The following is an 18,689-nucleotide window of genomic DNA, read 5'->3' as shown; positions in this document are numbered from 1 at the left end:
AAAGATTTAAGACGAATATGGATAATTTGGAGACGAATGGACTAACGAGTGGCTAACTGCTAACAGGCTTATAGCCATGCACGCACCACCCACCACAAAACACATTTGATTCCGTCTGTCACACCAACTCCAGTCTCTCAGTGTGCTGTCATTAGGGGTGCGGGAAAAACTCGATTCTTAGATGCATCGCGATGCGGACGTGAACGATTCTGAATTGATTCACAAATGTCAAAAAACGATTTTCTAAATATTTAATTTATAACGTAATGTTGACGGAACGCAAAGGGCGGAACTGGAAGTGCGGAAGTGCAGCGCACAGTCTGTGACGGCACATAACAAAAACACAACGGGATGAGTGAGAAATCCGACCGGCTCCCTCTGCATTAAAGCCAGGTTAGGTCGGGAGTCACAGCACAAATGATAAGAAGAGCCATTTTGTCCTTTCAACAAAAATCAAATCACCTTGGGAGCCACAACATTTAACGTCCAGTATGTCTCAGTATGTGTTAATGTTGTAGTATGGGCTAAAAATATAAACGAGAGCGCAGATTTTATTTCGCTCTGCTTTAAGCTTTAGCTATAACCGCTTTCCTCCCATCTCTCTCAGGAAACTTTTCTTCAAAACTAGATCAGTTTCTTGTAAAATGTCTCAGTATCGGGCTGTTTTACGAGGCTGAAGTCGCTTCTCATTTGCCAGCTTCTCGTTCTGATTTTCCCGTTCCACCTTAAATTCTACCTTAGGCACCGAATGTAACTGCTGCACCATTTAAGGTGGAACTGGAAAATTCGAAAGAGAAGCGAGTTCATTTTCGCAACTTTTTAGAGAAAGACAGTCTCTCATTGCATTATAGTCCTCCAATTGTTCGTCTTAATCTCTGTTTTTTCGTTCGCTACTGGCGAGGCCAGACTTCGGGGCTATGTGACCTGCTGTCTGCTGTCTGTTCTCGGTCGTTGAGAACCAGGGCTTTCGTGCTATGCTGCACACTTTGGAGCCGAGATTCAGCGTCCAGTCTCGAAAACACCCCCCCACACACACACAGTCTCTACAACGAGACCAAAACCGAACTTATAAGATCACTAAAGAAAACGGGAAGGATGGCTGTAACGTGCAGCGTGGACACCCATTACCACTGGGTCTTATTTCAGGGTAACAGCGCATTTTATCGCAGATGAGTGGCAGCAGCGTCTCTGAATTAGAGCTTTCTAGTTCACTTGCCACATCACTTCCATTTGATTTATTAATAAAAGATATTTTAGATATTTAAAGCAAAGTATTTGTAGTGATCCGTAATGCATTTACATTATGGATCATTACAAATACTTTGCTTTAAAACTACCAAGTCCTCAGACAGTAGGAAGATAGAAATCCTGTATGGAGAAAAAAGATGCATCGAGATGCATCGATAATCGTTTTATAATCGCATCGCAGCCCTCTGAATCATAATCGAATCGTGAGGTGCCTAAAGATTCCCACCCCTAGCTGTCATCTTCCTTATCCTCTAAATGGGTGTTATTTAAGCATCTGTTACTGAAACCTGTACTGCGGTGGGTTTTACCTGTAGCTGGATAACTAGTTACGTTACCATTCACATCATCCGGCAGGGTACATATCAAAGCACCACAGAAAAATTCTGTTTTTTATCCTTCTGTCACATCAACACAAGTCATTCGAATCTGTGCTCTCATATATGAGTCTTTATCCTCTAAATGGGTGTTTTTAATCATTGGTTCGCTAGAACCGAGCCCATACTGCAGTGGAAGACACTGTGCACTTGTGTTAGCTTAGCCTAGCAAGCTACAGCTTAAAGCACAACAGAACAGGTTCAATTTCGGCTAACGTTACTCTCTCCTGGTTAACAGCAGCATTTAATATTCAGAAATTAGTGTTAGATTGAAGCTTTGACATTATTGAATGGTGGGTTTAAAATTGTGCATTGCTTTCATTTACTTCATTTACTTGCCCTCTGTGTGAGGGAACTGCCCTTTTTTAAATTGTTTTCAAGTTTTAAGTGACACAGCAGGATGCGGTGGCACAATACTGACATCAACATAGAACTAAACAGCAAATAGCTACGTGGTTACGTCATCCCACTGAACGGTTCTGTTCAGCAGTTGCATTCTGGTGCCGAAGGCTACACCATTTAAGGTGGAATGGGAAGATTCAAAAAAGAAGCTACGATAACTTTGTGTAAGAAGATGCTGTTGGGAATATCTGTACGGTTTAAGGAAAACAGTAACTTCATAATACGCTTAATACAAAATCAGAGAAAAAATGAATGCAGTCAGGCAGTGATATTGGCTGCCCCCAAAATGGCCATGCCGTTGACATGCCTGGCAGAGCCCAACACAGCATCTGTGTATGTAAATGTTAGTTGGCACTACCAGACATGGTGCCATTGGTGCTTCCGTAGTCGGTCATGCACAGGGTGATTCCCATAGTGAGGTACTGAACATATGTTAAAAGAGGTCTGCATAACCACAGTACATGGTCGTGTGATGCATTCCGCAGAGTTGAGCTAATTACCGTCATCACCACATTTTGTCTTTCTTTTTTTTTCTGCTTATGAAACTTACAGGAGTGCTTATGTTGTGTGAAATGAAATAGAAACACAATAATCATTGTTTATCATCACTGACTATATTACAGCCTATGTTCAAGGACTCCTGAGGAAATAAAACTTTTCATTTGCTGGTCTCTTCAGTTTTGCGTGCGAGGGGGCAAGACAGTCTCAAACATACGGGGAATTTCTTTTGTGTGTCTATTATAAATTATTTCTAGGCTTGAATACTTGTGATATCTACAGATAACGTTCATTTACACCTAATACTTGTTTAATACGTTACAAATATCTTTAGAAAAAAAAACAGATTTACAACAATATTAGCTAATCTCATTGTACCCATTTACCAATTTAACTGCTAATTTGTTGCAAGAATAACTCAAAGCAACCATATAATGTTGAAATTTATCAAAGAAGAGACAAAAACTGGCCATTTATCACTCCATTTACATTTGTGGATTAAGAAATTTGGACATAGTAAGTCTTAATAAAAAAGTTAATACTAAGGTCAAAAGCACATGTCTTTGCCCTGAAATGCTTGTTGGTTGGAATAAAAGGTGGAAAGCCATTTTTCTGTCTCAGTCCAAAAGGGTATTGCTTATTCACAGGAAACACCCTGTGACTGCCAAAGCTGCATTGAGTATTTTCAAAGCCAAATCTACTACAAATGCAATTATTAACAGGGTAAATAGACAAAATCTTAAAGTGAGTTTCTTTTACTTTGGGAGGGACCGAAAGTTTGAGGTATTCTGTAGTAGCCTTGAACCACACAGTGGGTCATTCAATGTTATAACAAAAAGCTCTGTTGAACCCCGCAAATAGTTTAATTTATAGCTCTTCGTTGTATAACATACTAATCCTTAGACAGATAGCCCCAGGCAAAGTTTGTAACATACTAATTATTAGCTAATTGAGTCCATGTTTTTTTTTTTAATTACTCTGTGTGTGTGTGTGTGTGTGTGTGTGTGTGTGTAATTATGCAGAACCTGAACCCAGTAGCAGAGGAGCTGCTCTTCAGTCACTATGTGATCTGTAATGACACTCAGGAGACACTGCGTTTTGGCCAAGTGGACACAGATGAAAGTGTGGTGCTAGCCAGTAGACATAGCCACCAGTACTGCTGGAGATCTCACAAATCCTTACAGGTAGGTGTGTGTGTGTCTCTCTCTCTCTCTGTTTCTCTCTTCACATGAATGCTACATAATGGCAATGTAGATGAATGACACAGATGAAACTTTTAGTTGAAATATCTAATTCAGCTAATCAGGTAAATAACAAATCTTGCTTGAGCTGAAGTGGGTTAGTTTAAGCAAGAAAATAAAATAAACATGCAGGGCTAGGGTACTTTAGGACCTGGGTTTGGAATCAATAATGACAAATGTTATTATTCATAAACAAATCTCTCTCTCTCTGTCTGTCTCTATCTGCATTCTTACTCTGGATTTCATTGTCTTGGTCTCCGTTCCCTTCTCACCATTTCTGTTCTCCTAAACTCTCGCTCTTTCTTTCCATCCGCTGTCTTGTGAATGTCAGCGGCCTAACCGTGTGTTTCTGAGCAAGATCGTGTTTCACTCTCTGTGGTTTGGGGTTGTGGAACGGAGGGTGACAGAAGGAGAACAGCCAGCCATTCCACAGTGTTCCACAATAGTCTTTGAGATCCAAAGTGAGAGTAAAAGAGAAAGACAGACAGAGAAAAGAGTATGTCTGAGAACATTTCATTGTTAACAGTAAGTGAATGAGTAGGCTGAATCAGTCAGTCTTCTCTTTCTGTTTCTGTCCCTTCCTCAGTTAGACTCACTACTGTTGCTTTCCTGATTTGCCCCCTTAGAAGCTGGGAGCATTATGGCTACAGTGATGGAAAAGGGACAGGGTGAAAATGTGTGTAAAAACAAAATTCACTGTTACTGTTGTGGTGGCGTGTGGAGCCATGTGTGTTTGTGCGTGTAATTAGTGTGTGTAATTCCGTTTAATTTCAGCATGAGGGTGTATAGCGTACAGAAAAGGCTCCTGCTGGTTATTTCTTCTGCTCTTTTATTTTGATGTTCTAAAGCCTTTAGTCTGTCCCTCGTGCAGGTACCATGGGTAGAGTTATTTAGGGTGTTATGGTTGCCAGTCATCACAACGGTTTGACTACCGAAAGATGAACAGCACAGTAGTTTTTAAATAACTCTGCACTTTAATACAGAATTCATTTGAAGTCTGCGGTATGTGTGTAAATTTTTTACAATGGCTTCCAACACAGGTAAGCCTATCAGATATTAGAACCAAGCTCTTTTTTTGTCTGTAGCAGGTACAAGGAGGTATGCAAGGAGGCCGTGTTTCATCATGTAAGTGGTCTGTTTTTTCCCTTCTCGGGAACGAACCAAGACCGCCCTCTTCAAAAGGTCTTAGTCTATTAATTTAGTTTATGCTAAAAATGATGCTTGCGAACTACAGGTTTCAAATAGTGCCACAGATTTATTAGATTGAACTTGGCCATTGTAAGAACATCCACCTTTTTGTTGTTTAACTACTCCTGTGTTGCTTTGGCCTTGTGCTTGTGATCAATGCTCTGCTAAAAGCTGAAGTTTCTCACAAGCTGTAGTTTTTTAGCAAACTGAAGCAGGTTGCCTGCAGCACTGTCTTGTATTTTACATCTGTCTGTCAATCAGTTTTAACAATATGCCCAATCCTCACTGAGGAAAAGCATCTGAGCAAAAGAATTCTGCCACTCCAATACTTCTCTTTTGAGTTGGTGTTGAGGAATGGGTAATGTTAGGTTTGTGCCACGCATAGCATTTTACATTTTGGCCAAATAGCTCTATTTTTATCTAATCTGATCACAAAACCTTATCCCACATTTTGCTGATCCTTTCTGGCAAACTCCACACGCGCTTTGATGTGTTTTTCTTCAGCAATGGCTTTTGAGTCTTTCAGGTCACTATCCTGTACAAGCCAGTAGAGTACAGAGTTCTTGATATTGGATAATTTTTTGTAGCCTCTTCCTATATTGTGCATGTTTATAACTTTATTTCTGATTGCCTTAGAATGCCTTTTAGTCTTCATTCTCTCAGCTTTCCTTCAGATTTACATCCTGATCAATGGTGCTTGAATTAAGGGGGTCTTTTATCCAAAAAAAGTTTAACTTTATAGTAGCGGTCAATAGAGATTGATTGTAAGCCAACTGTGTCCTCGTTAGGGAAATATCTTTGTGTCTTTGAAACATCTGTGATACCACAGCACAGGGGGTTAAATACTTGCACAAACAGCATTTTTCAGCCTGTCATTTTTGTCACAGAATATTTTGGGGGTCAGTCTTTTAAAATAAATATGACATAGCACAGAATATCAAAGTTTCATTTGTAATCCAGACAAATCTAATGACTTCAAGGGTGTTGAATACTTTATCAAGGCACTGTTAACTACAAACCCCCGTATTAGGAGCTACAGTCAACTGCAAAATGCAATCTTAAAGATCCAGCAGAGTGAAACTTGTGACTACACAAATCAACTGTCAGATACTAAAGTTCTTATTAAACCAGACATGATCAACAGCTTTGTAGTTAGTCGGTAGCTGGAAACTGCTGCTATCTAGGCAGTGCCCACTAGGCAGGCCCCAAATTACTATAATCCATGCAGTTTTAATGTTTGGAATGTGATTAATAACACAGGGAAAACAACATCAAGCAATTTAGGATTGGATATTCTGATATCCCAATGATGATATGAGAAGCCATAAGTTATAATAAAAATTAGTGACAAATATTGTATAGATCATTGCTGTCCAAAAAACAGCAATATAAAATCTCCATTATTGCCCAATTTCATGATGAATGAATGTATATAAATGCTCTAATATTGTTTGGAAATGTTAACTTACAATAAAAGTTTTTTTTTGCCTTTTTCTCAGAGTTTCAATTTTAGTTATTAGTAAGGAATGATGAATGATCAAATAAATAAATGAAATATGGAAATAAATAAGAAATAGTATTTGCCATGCTGTGCATATTCACACTGGAAGGCAGGGTGCCATAGATGGGCACATAGGGACAATCTGCCAATCAGATATAATTGCATGCTGCTGTTTCAGTTTGGTTACTTTTTTTGAGACAGATGTAAGCTTTTGAAACTTGGTTTAAAATAGCTAGCTTACAAAGATCCAACAAGATTATAGACTTGCATCACTGCAAGATACTATAGAAAAATTAATCTTAACTTTGAAACAGCTGGTCAGGACACACTCTACTATCCCCTCCGGTGTCAACCAGAGGAGGATGGATTCTCCCTTTGAGTCTTGGTTCCTCTTAGGGTTTCTTCCTCTTGCTCTTAGGGAGTTTTTCCATGCCACTGTCATCATTGGCTTGCTCATGGGGGCTCAGACCCAGATTTTTCTGTAAAGCTGCTTTGTGACAAGTCCTGTTGTAAAAAGCGCTATATAAATAAACTTTGACTTTACTTGACTTGTGGAGTGTAGTTAGATGGAAGAGGGTAGTTTTGCTGTCTTCATTCTTTGTAGGAATTGAAGTCACTACTGGGCTTTCTTGGCTAGGCAGGTGGTGTTGAGGGTCCAGGTGAGGTCGTTAGTCATGTACACACCAAGCAATCAATCTATGTACATTTTCTCATACTACCATTTTAAAATCAAATTCATGCAAAACATCTTTCTCCTGTTAGAAAACCAAACCATCAAACAGTACTTAAACTTTCATCTTTGAGTGATATGAGATAATCAAGCTCCACATTTGCTTCAGATCTTGAAAAATGAACAGATTTCTGTCTACTGTGAGAAGACAACACAGTGTTGTGAGTCTGATTTGTAGCTGTTGTAGAGAAAATTAAATTAAAAAAAATGTAGCTGCAAGCAGCAATGAGCGGCTCCAGGCAATCAATAGCCCAATTAGACCAAATAGGTAACCATGGTGATAAGCACAGTGTGCCAAACTACCCAAACGAGTGAAATTTCTGACATAACATGTAATTACAAAGTTATTCAGTTCAGTGAACTGAATCAAATGGCACCACTTGTTTATCTGTAGACTTTGTAATTTTTTGTGTTTTTGAGTGCTAATGAGCCCCCTAAAGGCCTATCTGGACCAAATGTTGCAAACCCCATCTGGGTCTCAATTTATACAAATAACAGATGTTCTGAGAGGATTGGGCCAAAGACTGATGACTTTTAGCAAATCAAGCTAGCAGTGCCGTGGCCACAGTGATGAACTGATAGAGCAACACCATGATGAGTGGAAAAAGTCAACATTTTTTTGATGATTATTTACCGAGAGACACGATAGAGTATTTCTAGACCAACTTTGAAAACTTTGGATCAAAATCCAGAGACTAGTTCAAAAAGTGTGTTTTTCAAATAGTTAACGATTACAAAATTATGCATTTTTAAAATAAAATTGTAATTGACAATTTATTTGCTACACTCTACTACATTAGATTTATATAGATTTTGGGTGAAAATAGTAATGATATATTAATAATGTGTAATAATAAATTGATTTTCATGAGTAGCGCCCCGAAGTGGCAAAATCTGTTGAATCTTCACTGGTTGTTAAAAAGTCACTACATAGAGACACCATTCAAATTTCATGATGATTTGTCAGTGTTAAGCCTGTCAAAAGCCTGCTGAATGCTGATTGGCTGATGGCATCCATAGATTTCAATGTATCAAATTGTGAATCAGATTCACGTATAGTCTGTCTAGTAGATGCTGCATGCCAAGTTTCAGCTGGATTGGATGCACGGACGCTGAGAAACAATTGGCAGTTACCCTGCCCCCTAATGACGTATGCCCACCAAAAGTGATGGGCTACCACAGAAGCCTTTCCTGAATAAGCCTGTGAAGTTTTTGGCTGAATCATTCTCAAGTTATAGAGTTTTAAATGAATTGTGAATTATGTCAGAAAGGTTCATTAGCATATGACAGCCATATTGTTTACAAAAGTCAAAATGTTTTTGATGAATATTGATGAACAGACTGTTCTGATTTTTTTGATACAAGAAACATGAGGATTGAGTGAAAATCGTAGGACTAGTTGGCAAAAGTATGTTTTGCAATATTATGCAAATTAGCAAAAAATCTAAGTGGGCAGAACTAAATGGTCCAAATGGCAAAGTTGTTTGTCTTGACCCAAGGAAGCAGGAACAAAAATGTTGTCTCTACACATCTTGGTTTAGGAGTTATGAAGCAAAACGAGTTTTGCTGCTCTATAGCGCCCCCCCTTTGGCCAATCATGGTCTTTTTTGTTGCCTGGCAAGATACACACAAACTACACTTACCCACCAAGTTGTCTGTAGGACTTACGGTCTCTTCTCCACAACACATTTTTCAGGAGAAAAAGAATAATAAATATGGCCGCAAGCGGCAATGAACGGGTTCAAGCATGCAACAGCATTATGAGCCCTTCTGCAGTTTTAGCCCATTAGGCCTAAAAAGGCTTCAAGCTGTTTGGGCCTTATTTATAGGCAGAGGGAATAGAACTGAAAGGAAGTAAGTTAATCTAAAGGCCTTCAGTTGTCATAAACAATGAGCAGAGGTCTTGAAACATAATATAGGTTTGCATTCATATGTACTGATATTCACAGGTCTATAGAACATCCAAGAGGTTGTCAACATAGATGTCAAAACTACATGACTAATGGCAACATTTCTCACATAGTTGCGCTTGAAAAGTGGTTTGGTTCTACATATTTAACCCTTTGGTTTGATGTATGCCATAATGAGGCCCAATGCACTCATAAGGGGCTCTTTTGGTGTAGAGGAGCTAAGTGAAAGTGAGTCAGAATTTGTCAAAAGGCCTCAATATGATATGAATATTGATCAGGGACCATAACTAAAGATGTTCACCAAGTTTTGGTCAGATTGACCTTTTGACATTTGTATTATAAGTCTTTCTATAATGCATATATATTTTCTATAATTCTATAATCTTTGAATGAATAAGACAAAATACCAGACAAACAGTCCAGTTTCTGACATAACATGTAATTACAAAGTTATTCACATGAGTGAACTGAGTCACGTGGCACCAATTGTTTATCTGTAGACCTATTAATCTGGACCAAAATTGACAAACACCATTAAAGTCTCAGTATGTAAAAATCCTTAACGTTTGGAGATGATCTGACCTCAAACTAGTAGAAAAATGTACATGTCACATATTTTGCCAATTATGATGGAAAATATGGGGGCGGAGCTAAATACATGCAGTGGAGCGTTTATGTGGAATAAAGGATTATGTAGAAGCAAGAATTTGACTGTAGGCCCCACTGCGTGCTTGAACCCTAAAAATCTGGACAATTCCAATAGGGTTCGTGCATGGACCCTAAATAGATAAAATAGAAGAAAAAATTGCAATCAAACAAAGAAGCTTCTGGTTTTCTTCGAACAATCGACTTGCCCCACCAGGGCCCAGACCTCAGTATCATTCAATGTGTTTGGGATTGCTTGGATTGTGAGAAGCAGAAAATACAATCAGATCAGTCAAGATTGAACTTTCGATATGTGTTAAAGTATTCCTGCAGATTTCTTTGAAAAACTGAAAGCAGGTCTCCCCAAAAGAATGGAAGGCACAGCATAAAGTTTAAATTCAATTGTTGAGGCATCTGTGTAAAATTCTGTTTAATATTTATTTACATTTGTTCCCTCAGATTTAAAAAAGGGTAACTCAGTCTCTGTTTTATTACTGAAAAATGTTATTGAAAAATAGATAAACAAAGGGTGGTTTCTGACTTTTGTATGGTTATATACTCTACCAGGTTTGACACTGAAGTGGCACGTTTTGGTTTGTTGGCCTACTTCTGAAAATACAATTTTATTGTAATTACAATCTCAATTTATTCAATGATTTTTGGCTACCAGATGCTTTAAATTAAAGAAGGAAAACCACTTTGTTTTTGATATGAGGAAAGTGGTAGGGATTTACACTCTGAAGTGATGTCTTTATCTGTGGGAAAGCATCTGTTTTTTTTTACTTCTGGCTTGAGTTTTGTAGAAGACTCAGTGCCGACCATTTCTGGAATACTTCTGCTTTTACTCCAGTCAAATGGCAAGTGAAAGATGTATTGAGAGTTTTTTGCATGTGCTACCAGTAGCATGCCATTCAAGGTAAGCAGAAAAAAACTGAAGCATAGTAGCTGTGCGCTCCCGTTTCATGTGCAGGTAGTTTAGCAGTGTTTTAACAACAGGCTAGTTTAACTGCAGCCAAAATATCTGACGTTGCAGATTTTTTTATTTTGATTTTTCACTTTAAAATAATTCCACCCTGGGGGTCATGTGACGCAAATGGTGGAATAGCGGCTTGGCGAACGTGCTCCCGCAGCCCAATGGAATATTAAGGTTTTGATAATTGCAAATTCAATACTAAGAGCCTAGAAAATCTAAGCCAGAGGAAGCTTACGCTTGTGCCGAAAACAATGCGGAGGAGCGAAGTGGGATCCCCATCAGAAGAAGCTAATGCTAAAGTGGCTAAAGGCGATGAGGCCAAGCTTCAAGCCGCATGCGGCGATAACACTGACCGACTGGTCAGCAGGATTACAACTGAGGTTCTCAAGGGAGTGGAGGCGTTCTTCGACAAAAAGATTGATCCAGTTTTGCAGAGGCTAGAGGCATTTGCTGATGACATCACAAAAATGTAAACACCAATGACTGAAGCAGAGTCTCGCATATCAGTCTCAGATGACATCGTAGCGAACCATGCTGCCAAGCTCACCGGTGTTGAGAGCAAGCTAGTTGCAGCCATTGACAAAATAGATGACTTGGAAAACAGAAGCAGGCGGTGCAACATCTGCATTGTGGGCCTACCTGAAGGAGCGGAGGGCAGCAGTCCAACTTCATTCTTCAAGACCTGGCTGCCCAAGCTTGTGAAAGTCGTTCACTCGTCACCCCAGGCCGGGTCAACAGCCTCGGGCCGTCATTGTAAAGCTCCACAACTTGCAGAATAAAGTGCTGATCATGCAGGCTGCAAGGAAAGCTCAGGGGCTGTCTTATAAGGGTTCCCCCATCTCAATATATGAGGACTTTTCCGCCGCGGTGATTAGAAGACGGCAGGAATTCTTCCCAGTTAAGCTGGGGCTGCGGGCCAGAGGGATTCCCTTTGCCATGTTATACACGGCGGTCCTCCGTGTTAGCCATGGCAGCCACGAGAAATTCCTCAAGCAACCGCGGGATGTTGAGGCTCTACTGAGCAGCTTGCAGGTGGAGGCTTCACCTGTTTCATCTCGTTCTTCAGGAGAGCCATCAACATCTAATTGAGGTGGATGAGAAGCTGCCGACTTACAATGTAATGTACGAAGGCTAGAGTTTAATACAATTTTGATGCAGTACTTTATTTGTTGTTAACGGCTATGTTGTTACCTTCTAAGTTGGTATTCTTAGCTTTTAAAATGCCTGCGGGAGTTTAACAGGGCTCTAGTGTGCTTGTAAGCAAGATTACCTCGTACTGCACTCTTGGTTATTTGTTCCCTCTTACTTTGGATTTTACTTAGAGAAATGTTTTAGTTTGTATTATGGCAGCTATGTTATGCTATAGCACGTCCATCTCTGCCAAAGACTATTCTGGTCCAGCATCCCTCCCGTTAATTATGGTAATAGCAGCTTTTTGCCTTTGGTGGGTAAAGAAGACCACAGTCAGACCCATACGATCTCTTCTTTTTTTGAACATGTTTTTTGTACATAGTTCATATGTTATGGCAAACAAAGTGTTTCTTACTCTGTATTACGCTCTTATGTTGTTTCATGTTTATTTTCTTTACATGGGAGCTTGTATTACTGATTTTAAAATTGAACAGGGGAAGTTGATATATTTCTTAGACAATGTTATAACTAATGGATGATAAGCCAAGACTTAAAGTTTGTTCTTGTAATGTAAGAGGTATACACAACCCAATTAAGAGAAAAAAGATCCTGACTTTTCTTAAGAAAAAAGGGGTTCACATAGCTCTCTTGCAGGAGACCCATCTCTCTGCAAATGAACATTTAAAATTGAAGCGGTACTGGGTGGGTGGAGTGTATGGTTCTTCTTTTAATACTAAAAGTAGAGGGGTAGTCATTTTAGTTCATAAACATATACCACTTTCTGATGTGCAGACCATTTCTGATAAGGCTGGTAGATATATTATGCTGAAAGGGACTCTATATGGTCAGGATGTTTCTTTTATGAACATTTATTTTCCACCCATACAGTCGAACGACTTTGTTTCCCTTGTTTTTTCTAAATTTGCAGATTGGATTGGTGGTAACACTGCTATTGCTGGAGATTTTAATTGCTGTTTTGCTAGATAAATCACCACCATCACAAAATGTAATGTGAAGCAGAGCCAGAGCAATTTCGGATACTTGCGATGAATTTGGCTTGGCTGACACCTGGCAAGTTTTGCACCCAAACGATAAAGAGTTTACATTTTTCTCAGCAGTCCATAAGTCCAGTAGTAGAATTGATTTAATGTTAACTCCAAAGGTCTCACTGCAAAATATTCATAATTGTACTATAGGGGACATTTTTATTTCAGATCATGCAGCTGTCTTTTTAGAGATGAACATTTCTAACATGATTAGTCAGAACAAACCATGGAGATTTAACTAATTTTTGTTGCATGATCCTAATTTCAAGAAATATATGAATGAACAGCTTGGGCACTTTTTCAAAGAGAATAGTACGCCGGGTGTCACACCTAGCCTTATGGGATACAGCGAAGGCTTACATTCGGGGTATGATTATAGCATATGCGGCCAATCAGAGGAGGAGGAGCAGAGTAGAGCAAAGGAAACTGGAATTAGAACTACATGATCTACAGAAGAGATTTAACAGATCCCCATCAGATGAGCTGTTGAGTGAATTACAGACGATTAAAGCCTCGTTAGAGGCAATTTGGACAAAGAAAGTGGAGAAATCAATTTTCTTTGCTAGACAGTGAATGTTTGCAAATAAGCCAAATCGGTATTTAGCTAATCTTTTAAAAAATAGGTCTTACAATCAAAGTATATTTGGGATTAAGGACTTGAAAGGGATCCCTAAGCATTCAATTAAAGAAATAAATGATATTTTTAAGGCTTTCTACAAGCAGTTATACACTTCCCAATTTAAGACAGACTCAATGGAAAGTATGACCAACTTCTTTTCAAAATTAGATCTCCCCAGAGTCACAGATCAGTAAAAAGAAGATTTGTGCAGACCAATAAGTATTAGTGATATTAAAAAAAGTATTATGTTGCTACCAAATAGTAAAGCGCCAGGTCCGGACAGGCTTAGTGCTGAGTTTTATAAAGGATTTGTGGACACCCTTGTATTACCCTTACATGATATGATTCAGTATTCATTTGAATTAGGATCCCTTCCCCCTTCTTTAATGGAAGCCAATATTTCTTTAGTTTTGAAAAAGGGAAAACCCCCAGAGGAATGCTCCTCTTATAGACTGATATCTGTCTTAAATCTGGATTTTAAATTGTTAGCTAAAACTCTCGCCTTAGGACTAGAAAAAGTTCTACTATCTCTTGTTGATAATGACCAGACTGGGTTTGTCCAAGGGAGATCCTCTTCACACAATGTTAGGAGATTATTAAATATCATTCAGCATGCATCTTTATATAGCCCGGAGGCTTTAGTTGTCTCCCTAGACGCTGAAAAGGCCTTTGATCGGCTAGAGTGGCCCTATTTAATTTTTACCTTGTCTAAATTTGATTTAGGAGATCATTTTATTAAATGGGTACAGATTCTATATACCTCCCCATCTTCTGCTGTTATTACAAATGGATATAAATCTGCAAATTTTAGCATTGGAAGAGGTACTAGACAAGGCTGCCCAATGAGTGCATTGTTGTTTGCACTCGCCATGGAACCACTAGCCGCAGCTGTAAGGCAGAATAAGAAAATTAGATGTGTCACTCTGGGGGCTCGTCGGCACAAGATTTCATTGTATGCTGATGACGTTTTGATATATTTGGATTGTCCGAAACAATCTATTCTTAAATTAATAGAGCTAATAAATGAATATGGTGCATTCTCTGGTTATAAAATAAACTTTTCTAAGAGTGAAGCCATGGCTCTTAAGAATTCACAGGCATTAAGCTCAAGTGTATCCTATCCCTTTCGTTGGTCCCCATCTGGCTTCAACTATTTAGGTATAAAAATCTCTCCACAGCTTAGAGACCTCTTTAAGCACAACGTTGCTCCCCTTCTTCAGGCTGTAAAAAATGACTTGGAAAAATGGGGCAGCTTACCCTTATCACTGTTGGGTCGTATTCACTTAATTAAAATGAACATTCTTCCACGCTTTTTGTACCTTTTCCAAATGGTCCCAGTGCTACTGTCAAGGAAAAGTCTAACAAAAATAATCAGTGCCATTATTTCATTTTTTTGGCACAGAAAACAACCTAGGTTAAGATATAGCTATCTTACTTTGCCTTCAAAGCTGGGAAGGTTATCCGCACCCTCAGTGAAGCTCTATCAGTTGTCAGTTCAGCTAAGATTTATTTTAGAGTGGATTATTGATGATCCGGATTCAACCTGGATTAGTTGTGAGGCTGCATCATTGAAGAAAATTCCCCTTCCTAATCTTCTTTATATATCACCAGCTTTGGCTGCAGAGCTAACAAAAAATAACATCATACTGAGGAATATGCTCTCTATCTGGAAACAGGTTAGGAAATTAGAAGGATTCAGTAACTGCCTCTCATTATTAACCCCCCTGCATGAAAATCCAGATTTCCCCCCCGGTCTTAACTCTGGACTTGGTGATTGGAAGCTCAAGGGTGTTAGGGTTGTCAGAGACATAGTACAGGATGGTAATATTCTCTCTTTTCAGCAGATCAGAGATAGGTTTGGTATACCAAAGTCTGACATTCTAAAGTTTTTACAGATTCAGAGTTTCATATGTACAAAGCTGAAGCTACTCACAGGTGGCTTCGCTATCTCACCAGTAGAACTACTCTTGAGAGATACAAAACAAGTGAGATTTGTGACAAAAAGGTTGTACAGTACAGAACTTAGTAATACCAATATGGACAATACTAATAAAGTTAAAACAATTGATATGGCTGACTGGAGAGATATATGTGGACAATCCACTCATGTTGTAGCGAGTAACTCAGTTTGGGAGAGGCAATTTAAAATACTGCTTCGGCTCTATACTACCCGAGAATCTAGACATAAGATGAATCCAAACATGTCCCAGTTCTGTAATAAATGTCATATAGCAGTAGGATCTGTATTTCATTGTCTGTGGGGTTGTCCACATACACAGAAGTTTTGGTTTGAGGTCATTAAGGCGATTGAGAAAATTTTCAAATGTTCTCTTAATTTAGGGGCTAAGATTTGTGATTTGTGTATAATACAAAAAGATTTGTGATTTGTGTATAATACAAATTAACACTTCCCACTGTCTAACTGTAAATGATCCAGCACTTTCTTCCATTCAGTGGTTGGTGTGGGAGTTCCCACATCGCCACACCCCTGCTTCCACACATACCCCTTTAATTCTGCCCTGTGACCACAGTGCTGACATGATCATGTTGCGATAGTTTTCAATCAGACGATCTGATTTGTTGTGTGCGTGAAGCTATGTTAAGCCAGTTGTATCACAGTGGGTTCGTGTCCTAGTACTGTCTGTCTGCCTAGCCATTCCCTGAACACCTCATTTGGTGCTAATGTTATTTGTTCCACATATCTTTTTCACATGCTCTGTCTTTGTTGTCTCTGTATGTGGAAGCTGCTTTCCATTAACTAAGTGGCTTGCTCGTTCTCCCAAATAACAGCCTTGTTCTTTCTCTCAGCCTGTCTTTATGCACAAAACAATGTTGAGACGCCTGTTCGCATTCAATTTGTCCAGTAGAGGAACAATGCTCTGGGTCAGAAAGCTCTGTGGTGAGCCCTGGATCATTTGAGAATGCTGGAACTTAGATTATGGCAGGACTTTAGCTGAGGTCAGAGTTTAGTGTGAGTCTGGAGAGAGTTTAGGAGGATATTCTACTTCCTGAATGTCCCCCAGGACTGGGCAGCAACTGTGTCACAGTAGCAGTTGCCAGAGCACTGCAGATGATATTCAAAATAACATACACATGCAGAGAGGGGCAGAGATTGTCATAGTAAAAGCGGATTTTAGTTTTGGCTGACTGTTATTTTGTAATGTGTTCTTTCTAGTTGCATGTTGAAAGTCCCCTCTTTAGCAGAAATGCAGCCTTTTGACAGAGACATTCTACCCATGTACATTTAAGATTTCACAATGCAGTTGATCTTTACAAGGGTCTCAGAATCACTGGTAGTGCAGAAGCATCAAAATCCAATACCACAGTTTACAACAGTGGGCTCTTAGCTATGGAGGACTGTTTCTGTCATTTTGTTTCTGGCACTTTGCGCACATTTTTAAGAGTGAACTAGTCCCTGAGTTTTCGCAAAATGTGCACAAATCTGTTATCAATGGAATCCTAAGAAGCTGAACTTTAGTAATTATCAAAAAAATCTTAAAATTTCATCATTGAGTATCGTCCAGGCCCCACCCAAAAATGTGGGTGGAGCTCAAATTTCAAAAGTCATGCATATACAGCTCTAACTCAGAAACGCATTGACCCATTGTTACGAAACTTTATAGGCGTGTACAATATAGCAGTCATAAACGATCATCATAGTTTGGTATAACCGCATAGCTAGGTGGCGCTATAACAAGCAAAAAAGTCTTACGCAACCAAAGGTTGTCCGATTGACATGAAAATTGGCATGGTGCTACAATGTGCTGTCCTGGATCAGGATCTATGAGACTGATGTCATATTCTAAAAAACATGACCACCATCGGCCAATCAGATTTCAGCAGGTATTTGACTGCCTTAGAATTGGCCAATCACCACGAAACTTGATAGGTATCTCTAGGTATGGACTCTCTGGTACCCTTTGAAGTACGACAGGTATTGGCCTCTGGGGGGGCACTGCTCATGTTTTAAAACACTAAAATGAGTAAAAATCTTATACTGTACAGAATATAAACATGTAGTTAGTATCAATTAATGCTCTAAAGTGAACCTGACAAGTTGGCCAATGCAAGTCATTTACTAATTATTTCATTTTTCTACAAATGCCCATTGTTTGAATTTGACCTATATTGAACTAGTCCTACAGTTTACACCTTATCATCTCATATCTGGTCAAAATCTTTGGAATGGATTCTGTAATTAAATAATTATCAAAAAAATGTTGACTTTTTCACAAAGCATGTATGCAACGTCAATGAATCCAACTGGGCGGAGTTTGTACGAACCAATTATCTGTAATTCACACAAACATTGTCTGATTGAGACCAAAATTGATACAGCCATGCAGAATAAGAAGCATGCCAATTGTGGCCTAAACCGACCTCCAGGGGGCGCTACAACATGTAATCATATATAAATTATGTAAAATAAACATATCTCTTGCTCAGTTTACATTAAAGAAATGCAAATGTTGACAAAATACTCAAGTCTTCAGACTCAACCACTTTGCCCTTAGATGTGTTTGACTAAATTGTACCAGTAATCGAACATGGTGATTTACATATATTTTCATGACAGTAGTGCTGTGACAATAAGGCATTGTTCGATTGACACCAAACATGGTACACCTGCTCAATGCCTAACAATGAAATAAGGTGCAAAGTTTAGTGGGCATATGATAATAGGGGTTCCTAAACAGTCATTTCACATAGTAAGCATATGTGCAAATTCATCACATTATACAACAGTAATTTCATACATGACAATTAAAGCTCTTATATATGTACAAATCTTTACTGACATGTCCCCAAAGAGGGCCTTGGCCGAAATAGCAATGTTGGGCGAACTTGCAAAGCAAGCTCGGACTCCGCAAATCGCTGCTTGCGGCTATATTTATTATTATTTTTCTGCCCTAAAACGAATTACCCAGACCAAGTCCTAGAGACATGACACTTGGTGAATAGGTAGTAGTCCCTCCCACTACTCAGGTGCATGACATGAGCCCAATCAACCTAAAGGAGGCGCTATTGTGCACCACAACGCGTTTGGGCCTATAACTCCTAATCCAGATTTTTTACACACAAAAGACATTTTTTTCCTGGTTCCTTGGGTCCAAACCATAGATATACATACCTAGATGCTGCATTGTCTGTTGTTCTCTATCTGAGGCGATACGTCTGCGCGT

At 39.1% G+C, this 18,689-nt stretch overlaps 1 protein-coding gene across 2 annotated transcripts in view; it reads left to right on the top strand.

The window, feature by feature from the left end:
• LOC118800430 (vacuolar protein sorting-associated protein 13B-like) overlaps positions 1-18,689 on the top strand; it is a 402,625-nt gene that overhangs the window by 296,006 nt on the left and 87,930 nt on the right. For both annotated transcript variants that reach the window (XM_036560640.1, XM_036560641.1), the window contains exon 43: positions 3,545-3,706. In XM_036560640.1, coding sequence (XP_036416533.1) covers positions 3,545-3,706 — 162 coding nt within the window. The remainder of the gene's footprint in view (positions 1-3,544; positions 3,707-18,689) is intronic.

The sequence above is a fragment of the Colossoma macropomum genome, unplaced genomic scaffold, assembly GCF_904425465.1.
Source record: "Colossoma macropomum unplaced genomic scaffold, Colossoma_macropomum, whole genome shotgun sequence".
Classification (NCBI taxonomy): Eukaryota; Metazoa; Chordata; class Actinopteri; order Characiformes; family Serrasalmidae; genus Colossoma; species Colossoma macropomum.
Note: the sequence above shows the minus strand (reverse complement) of the source record. Positions and strands in the feature narration are given on the sequence as shown.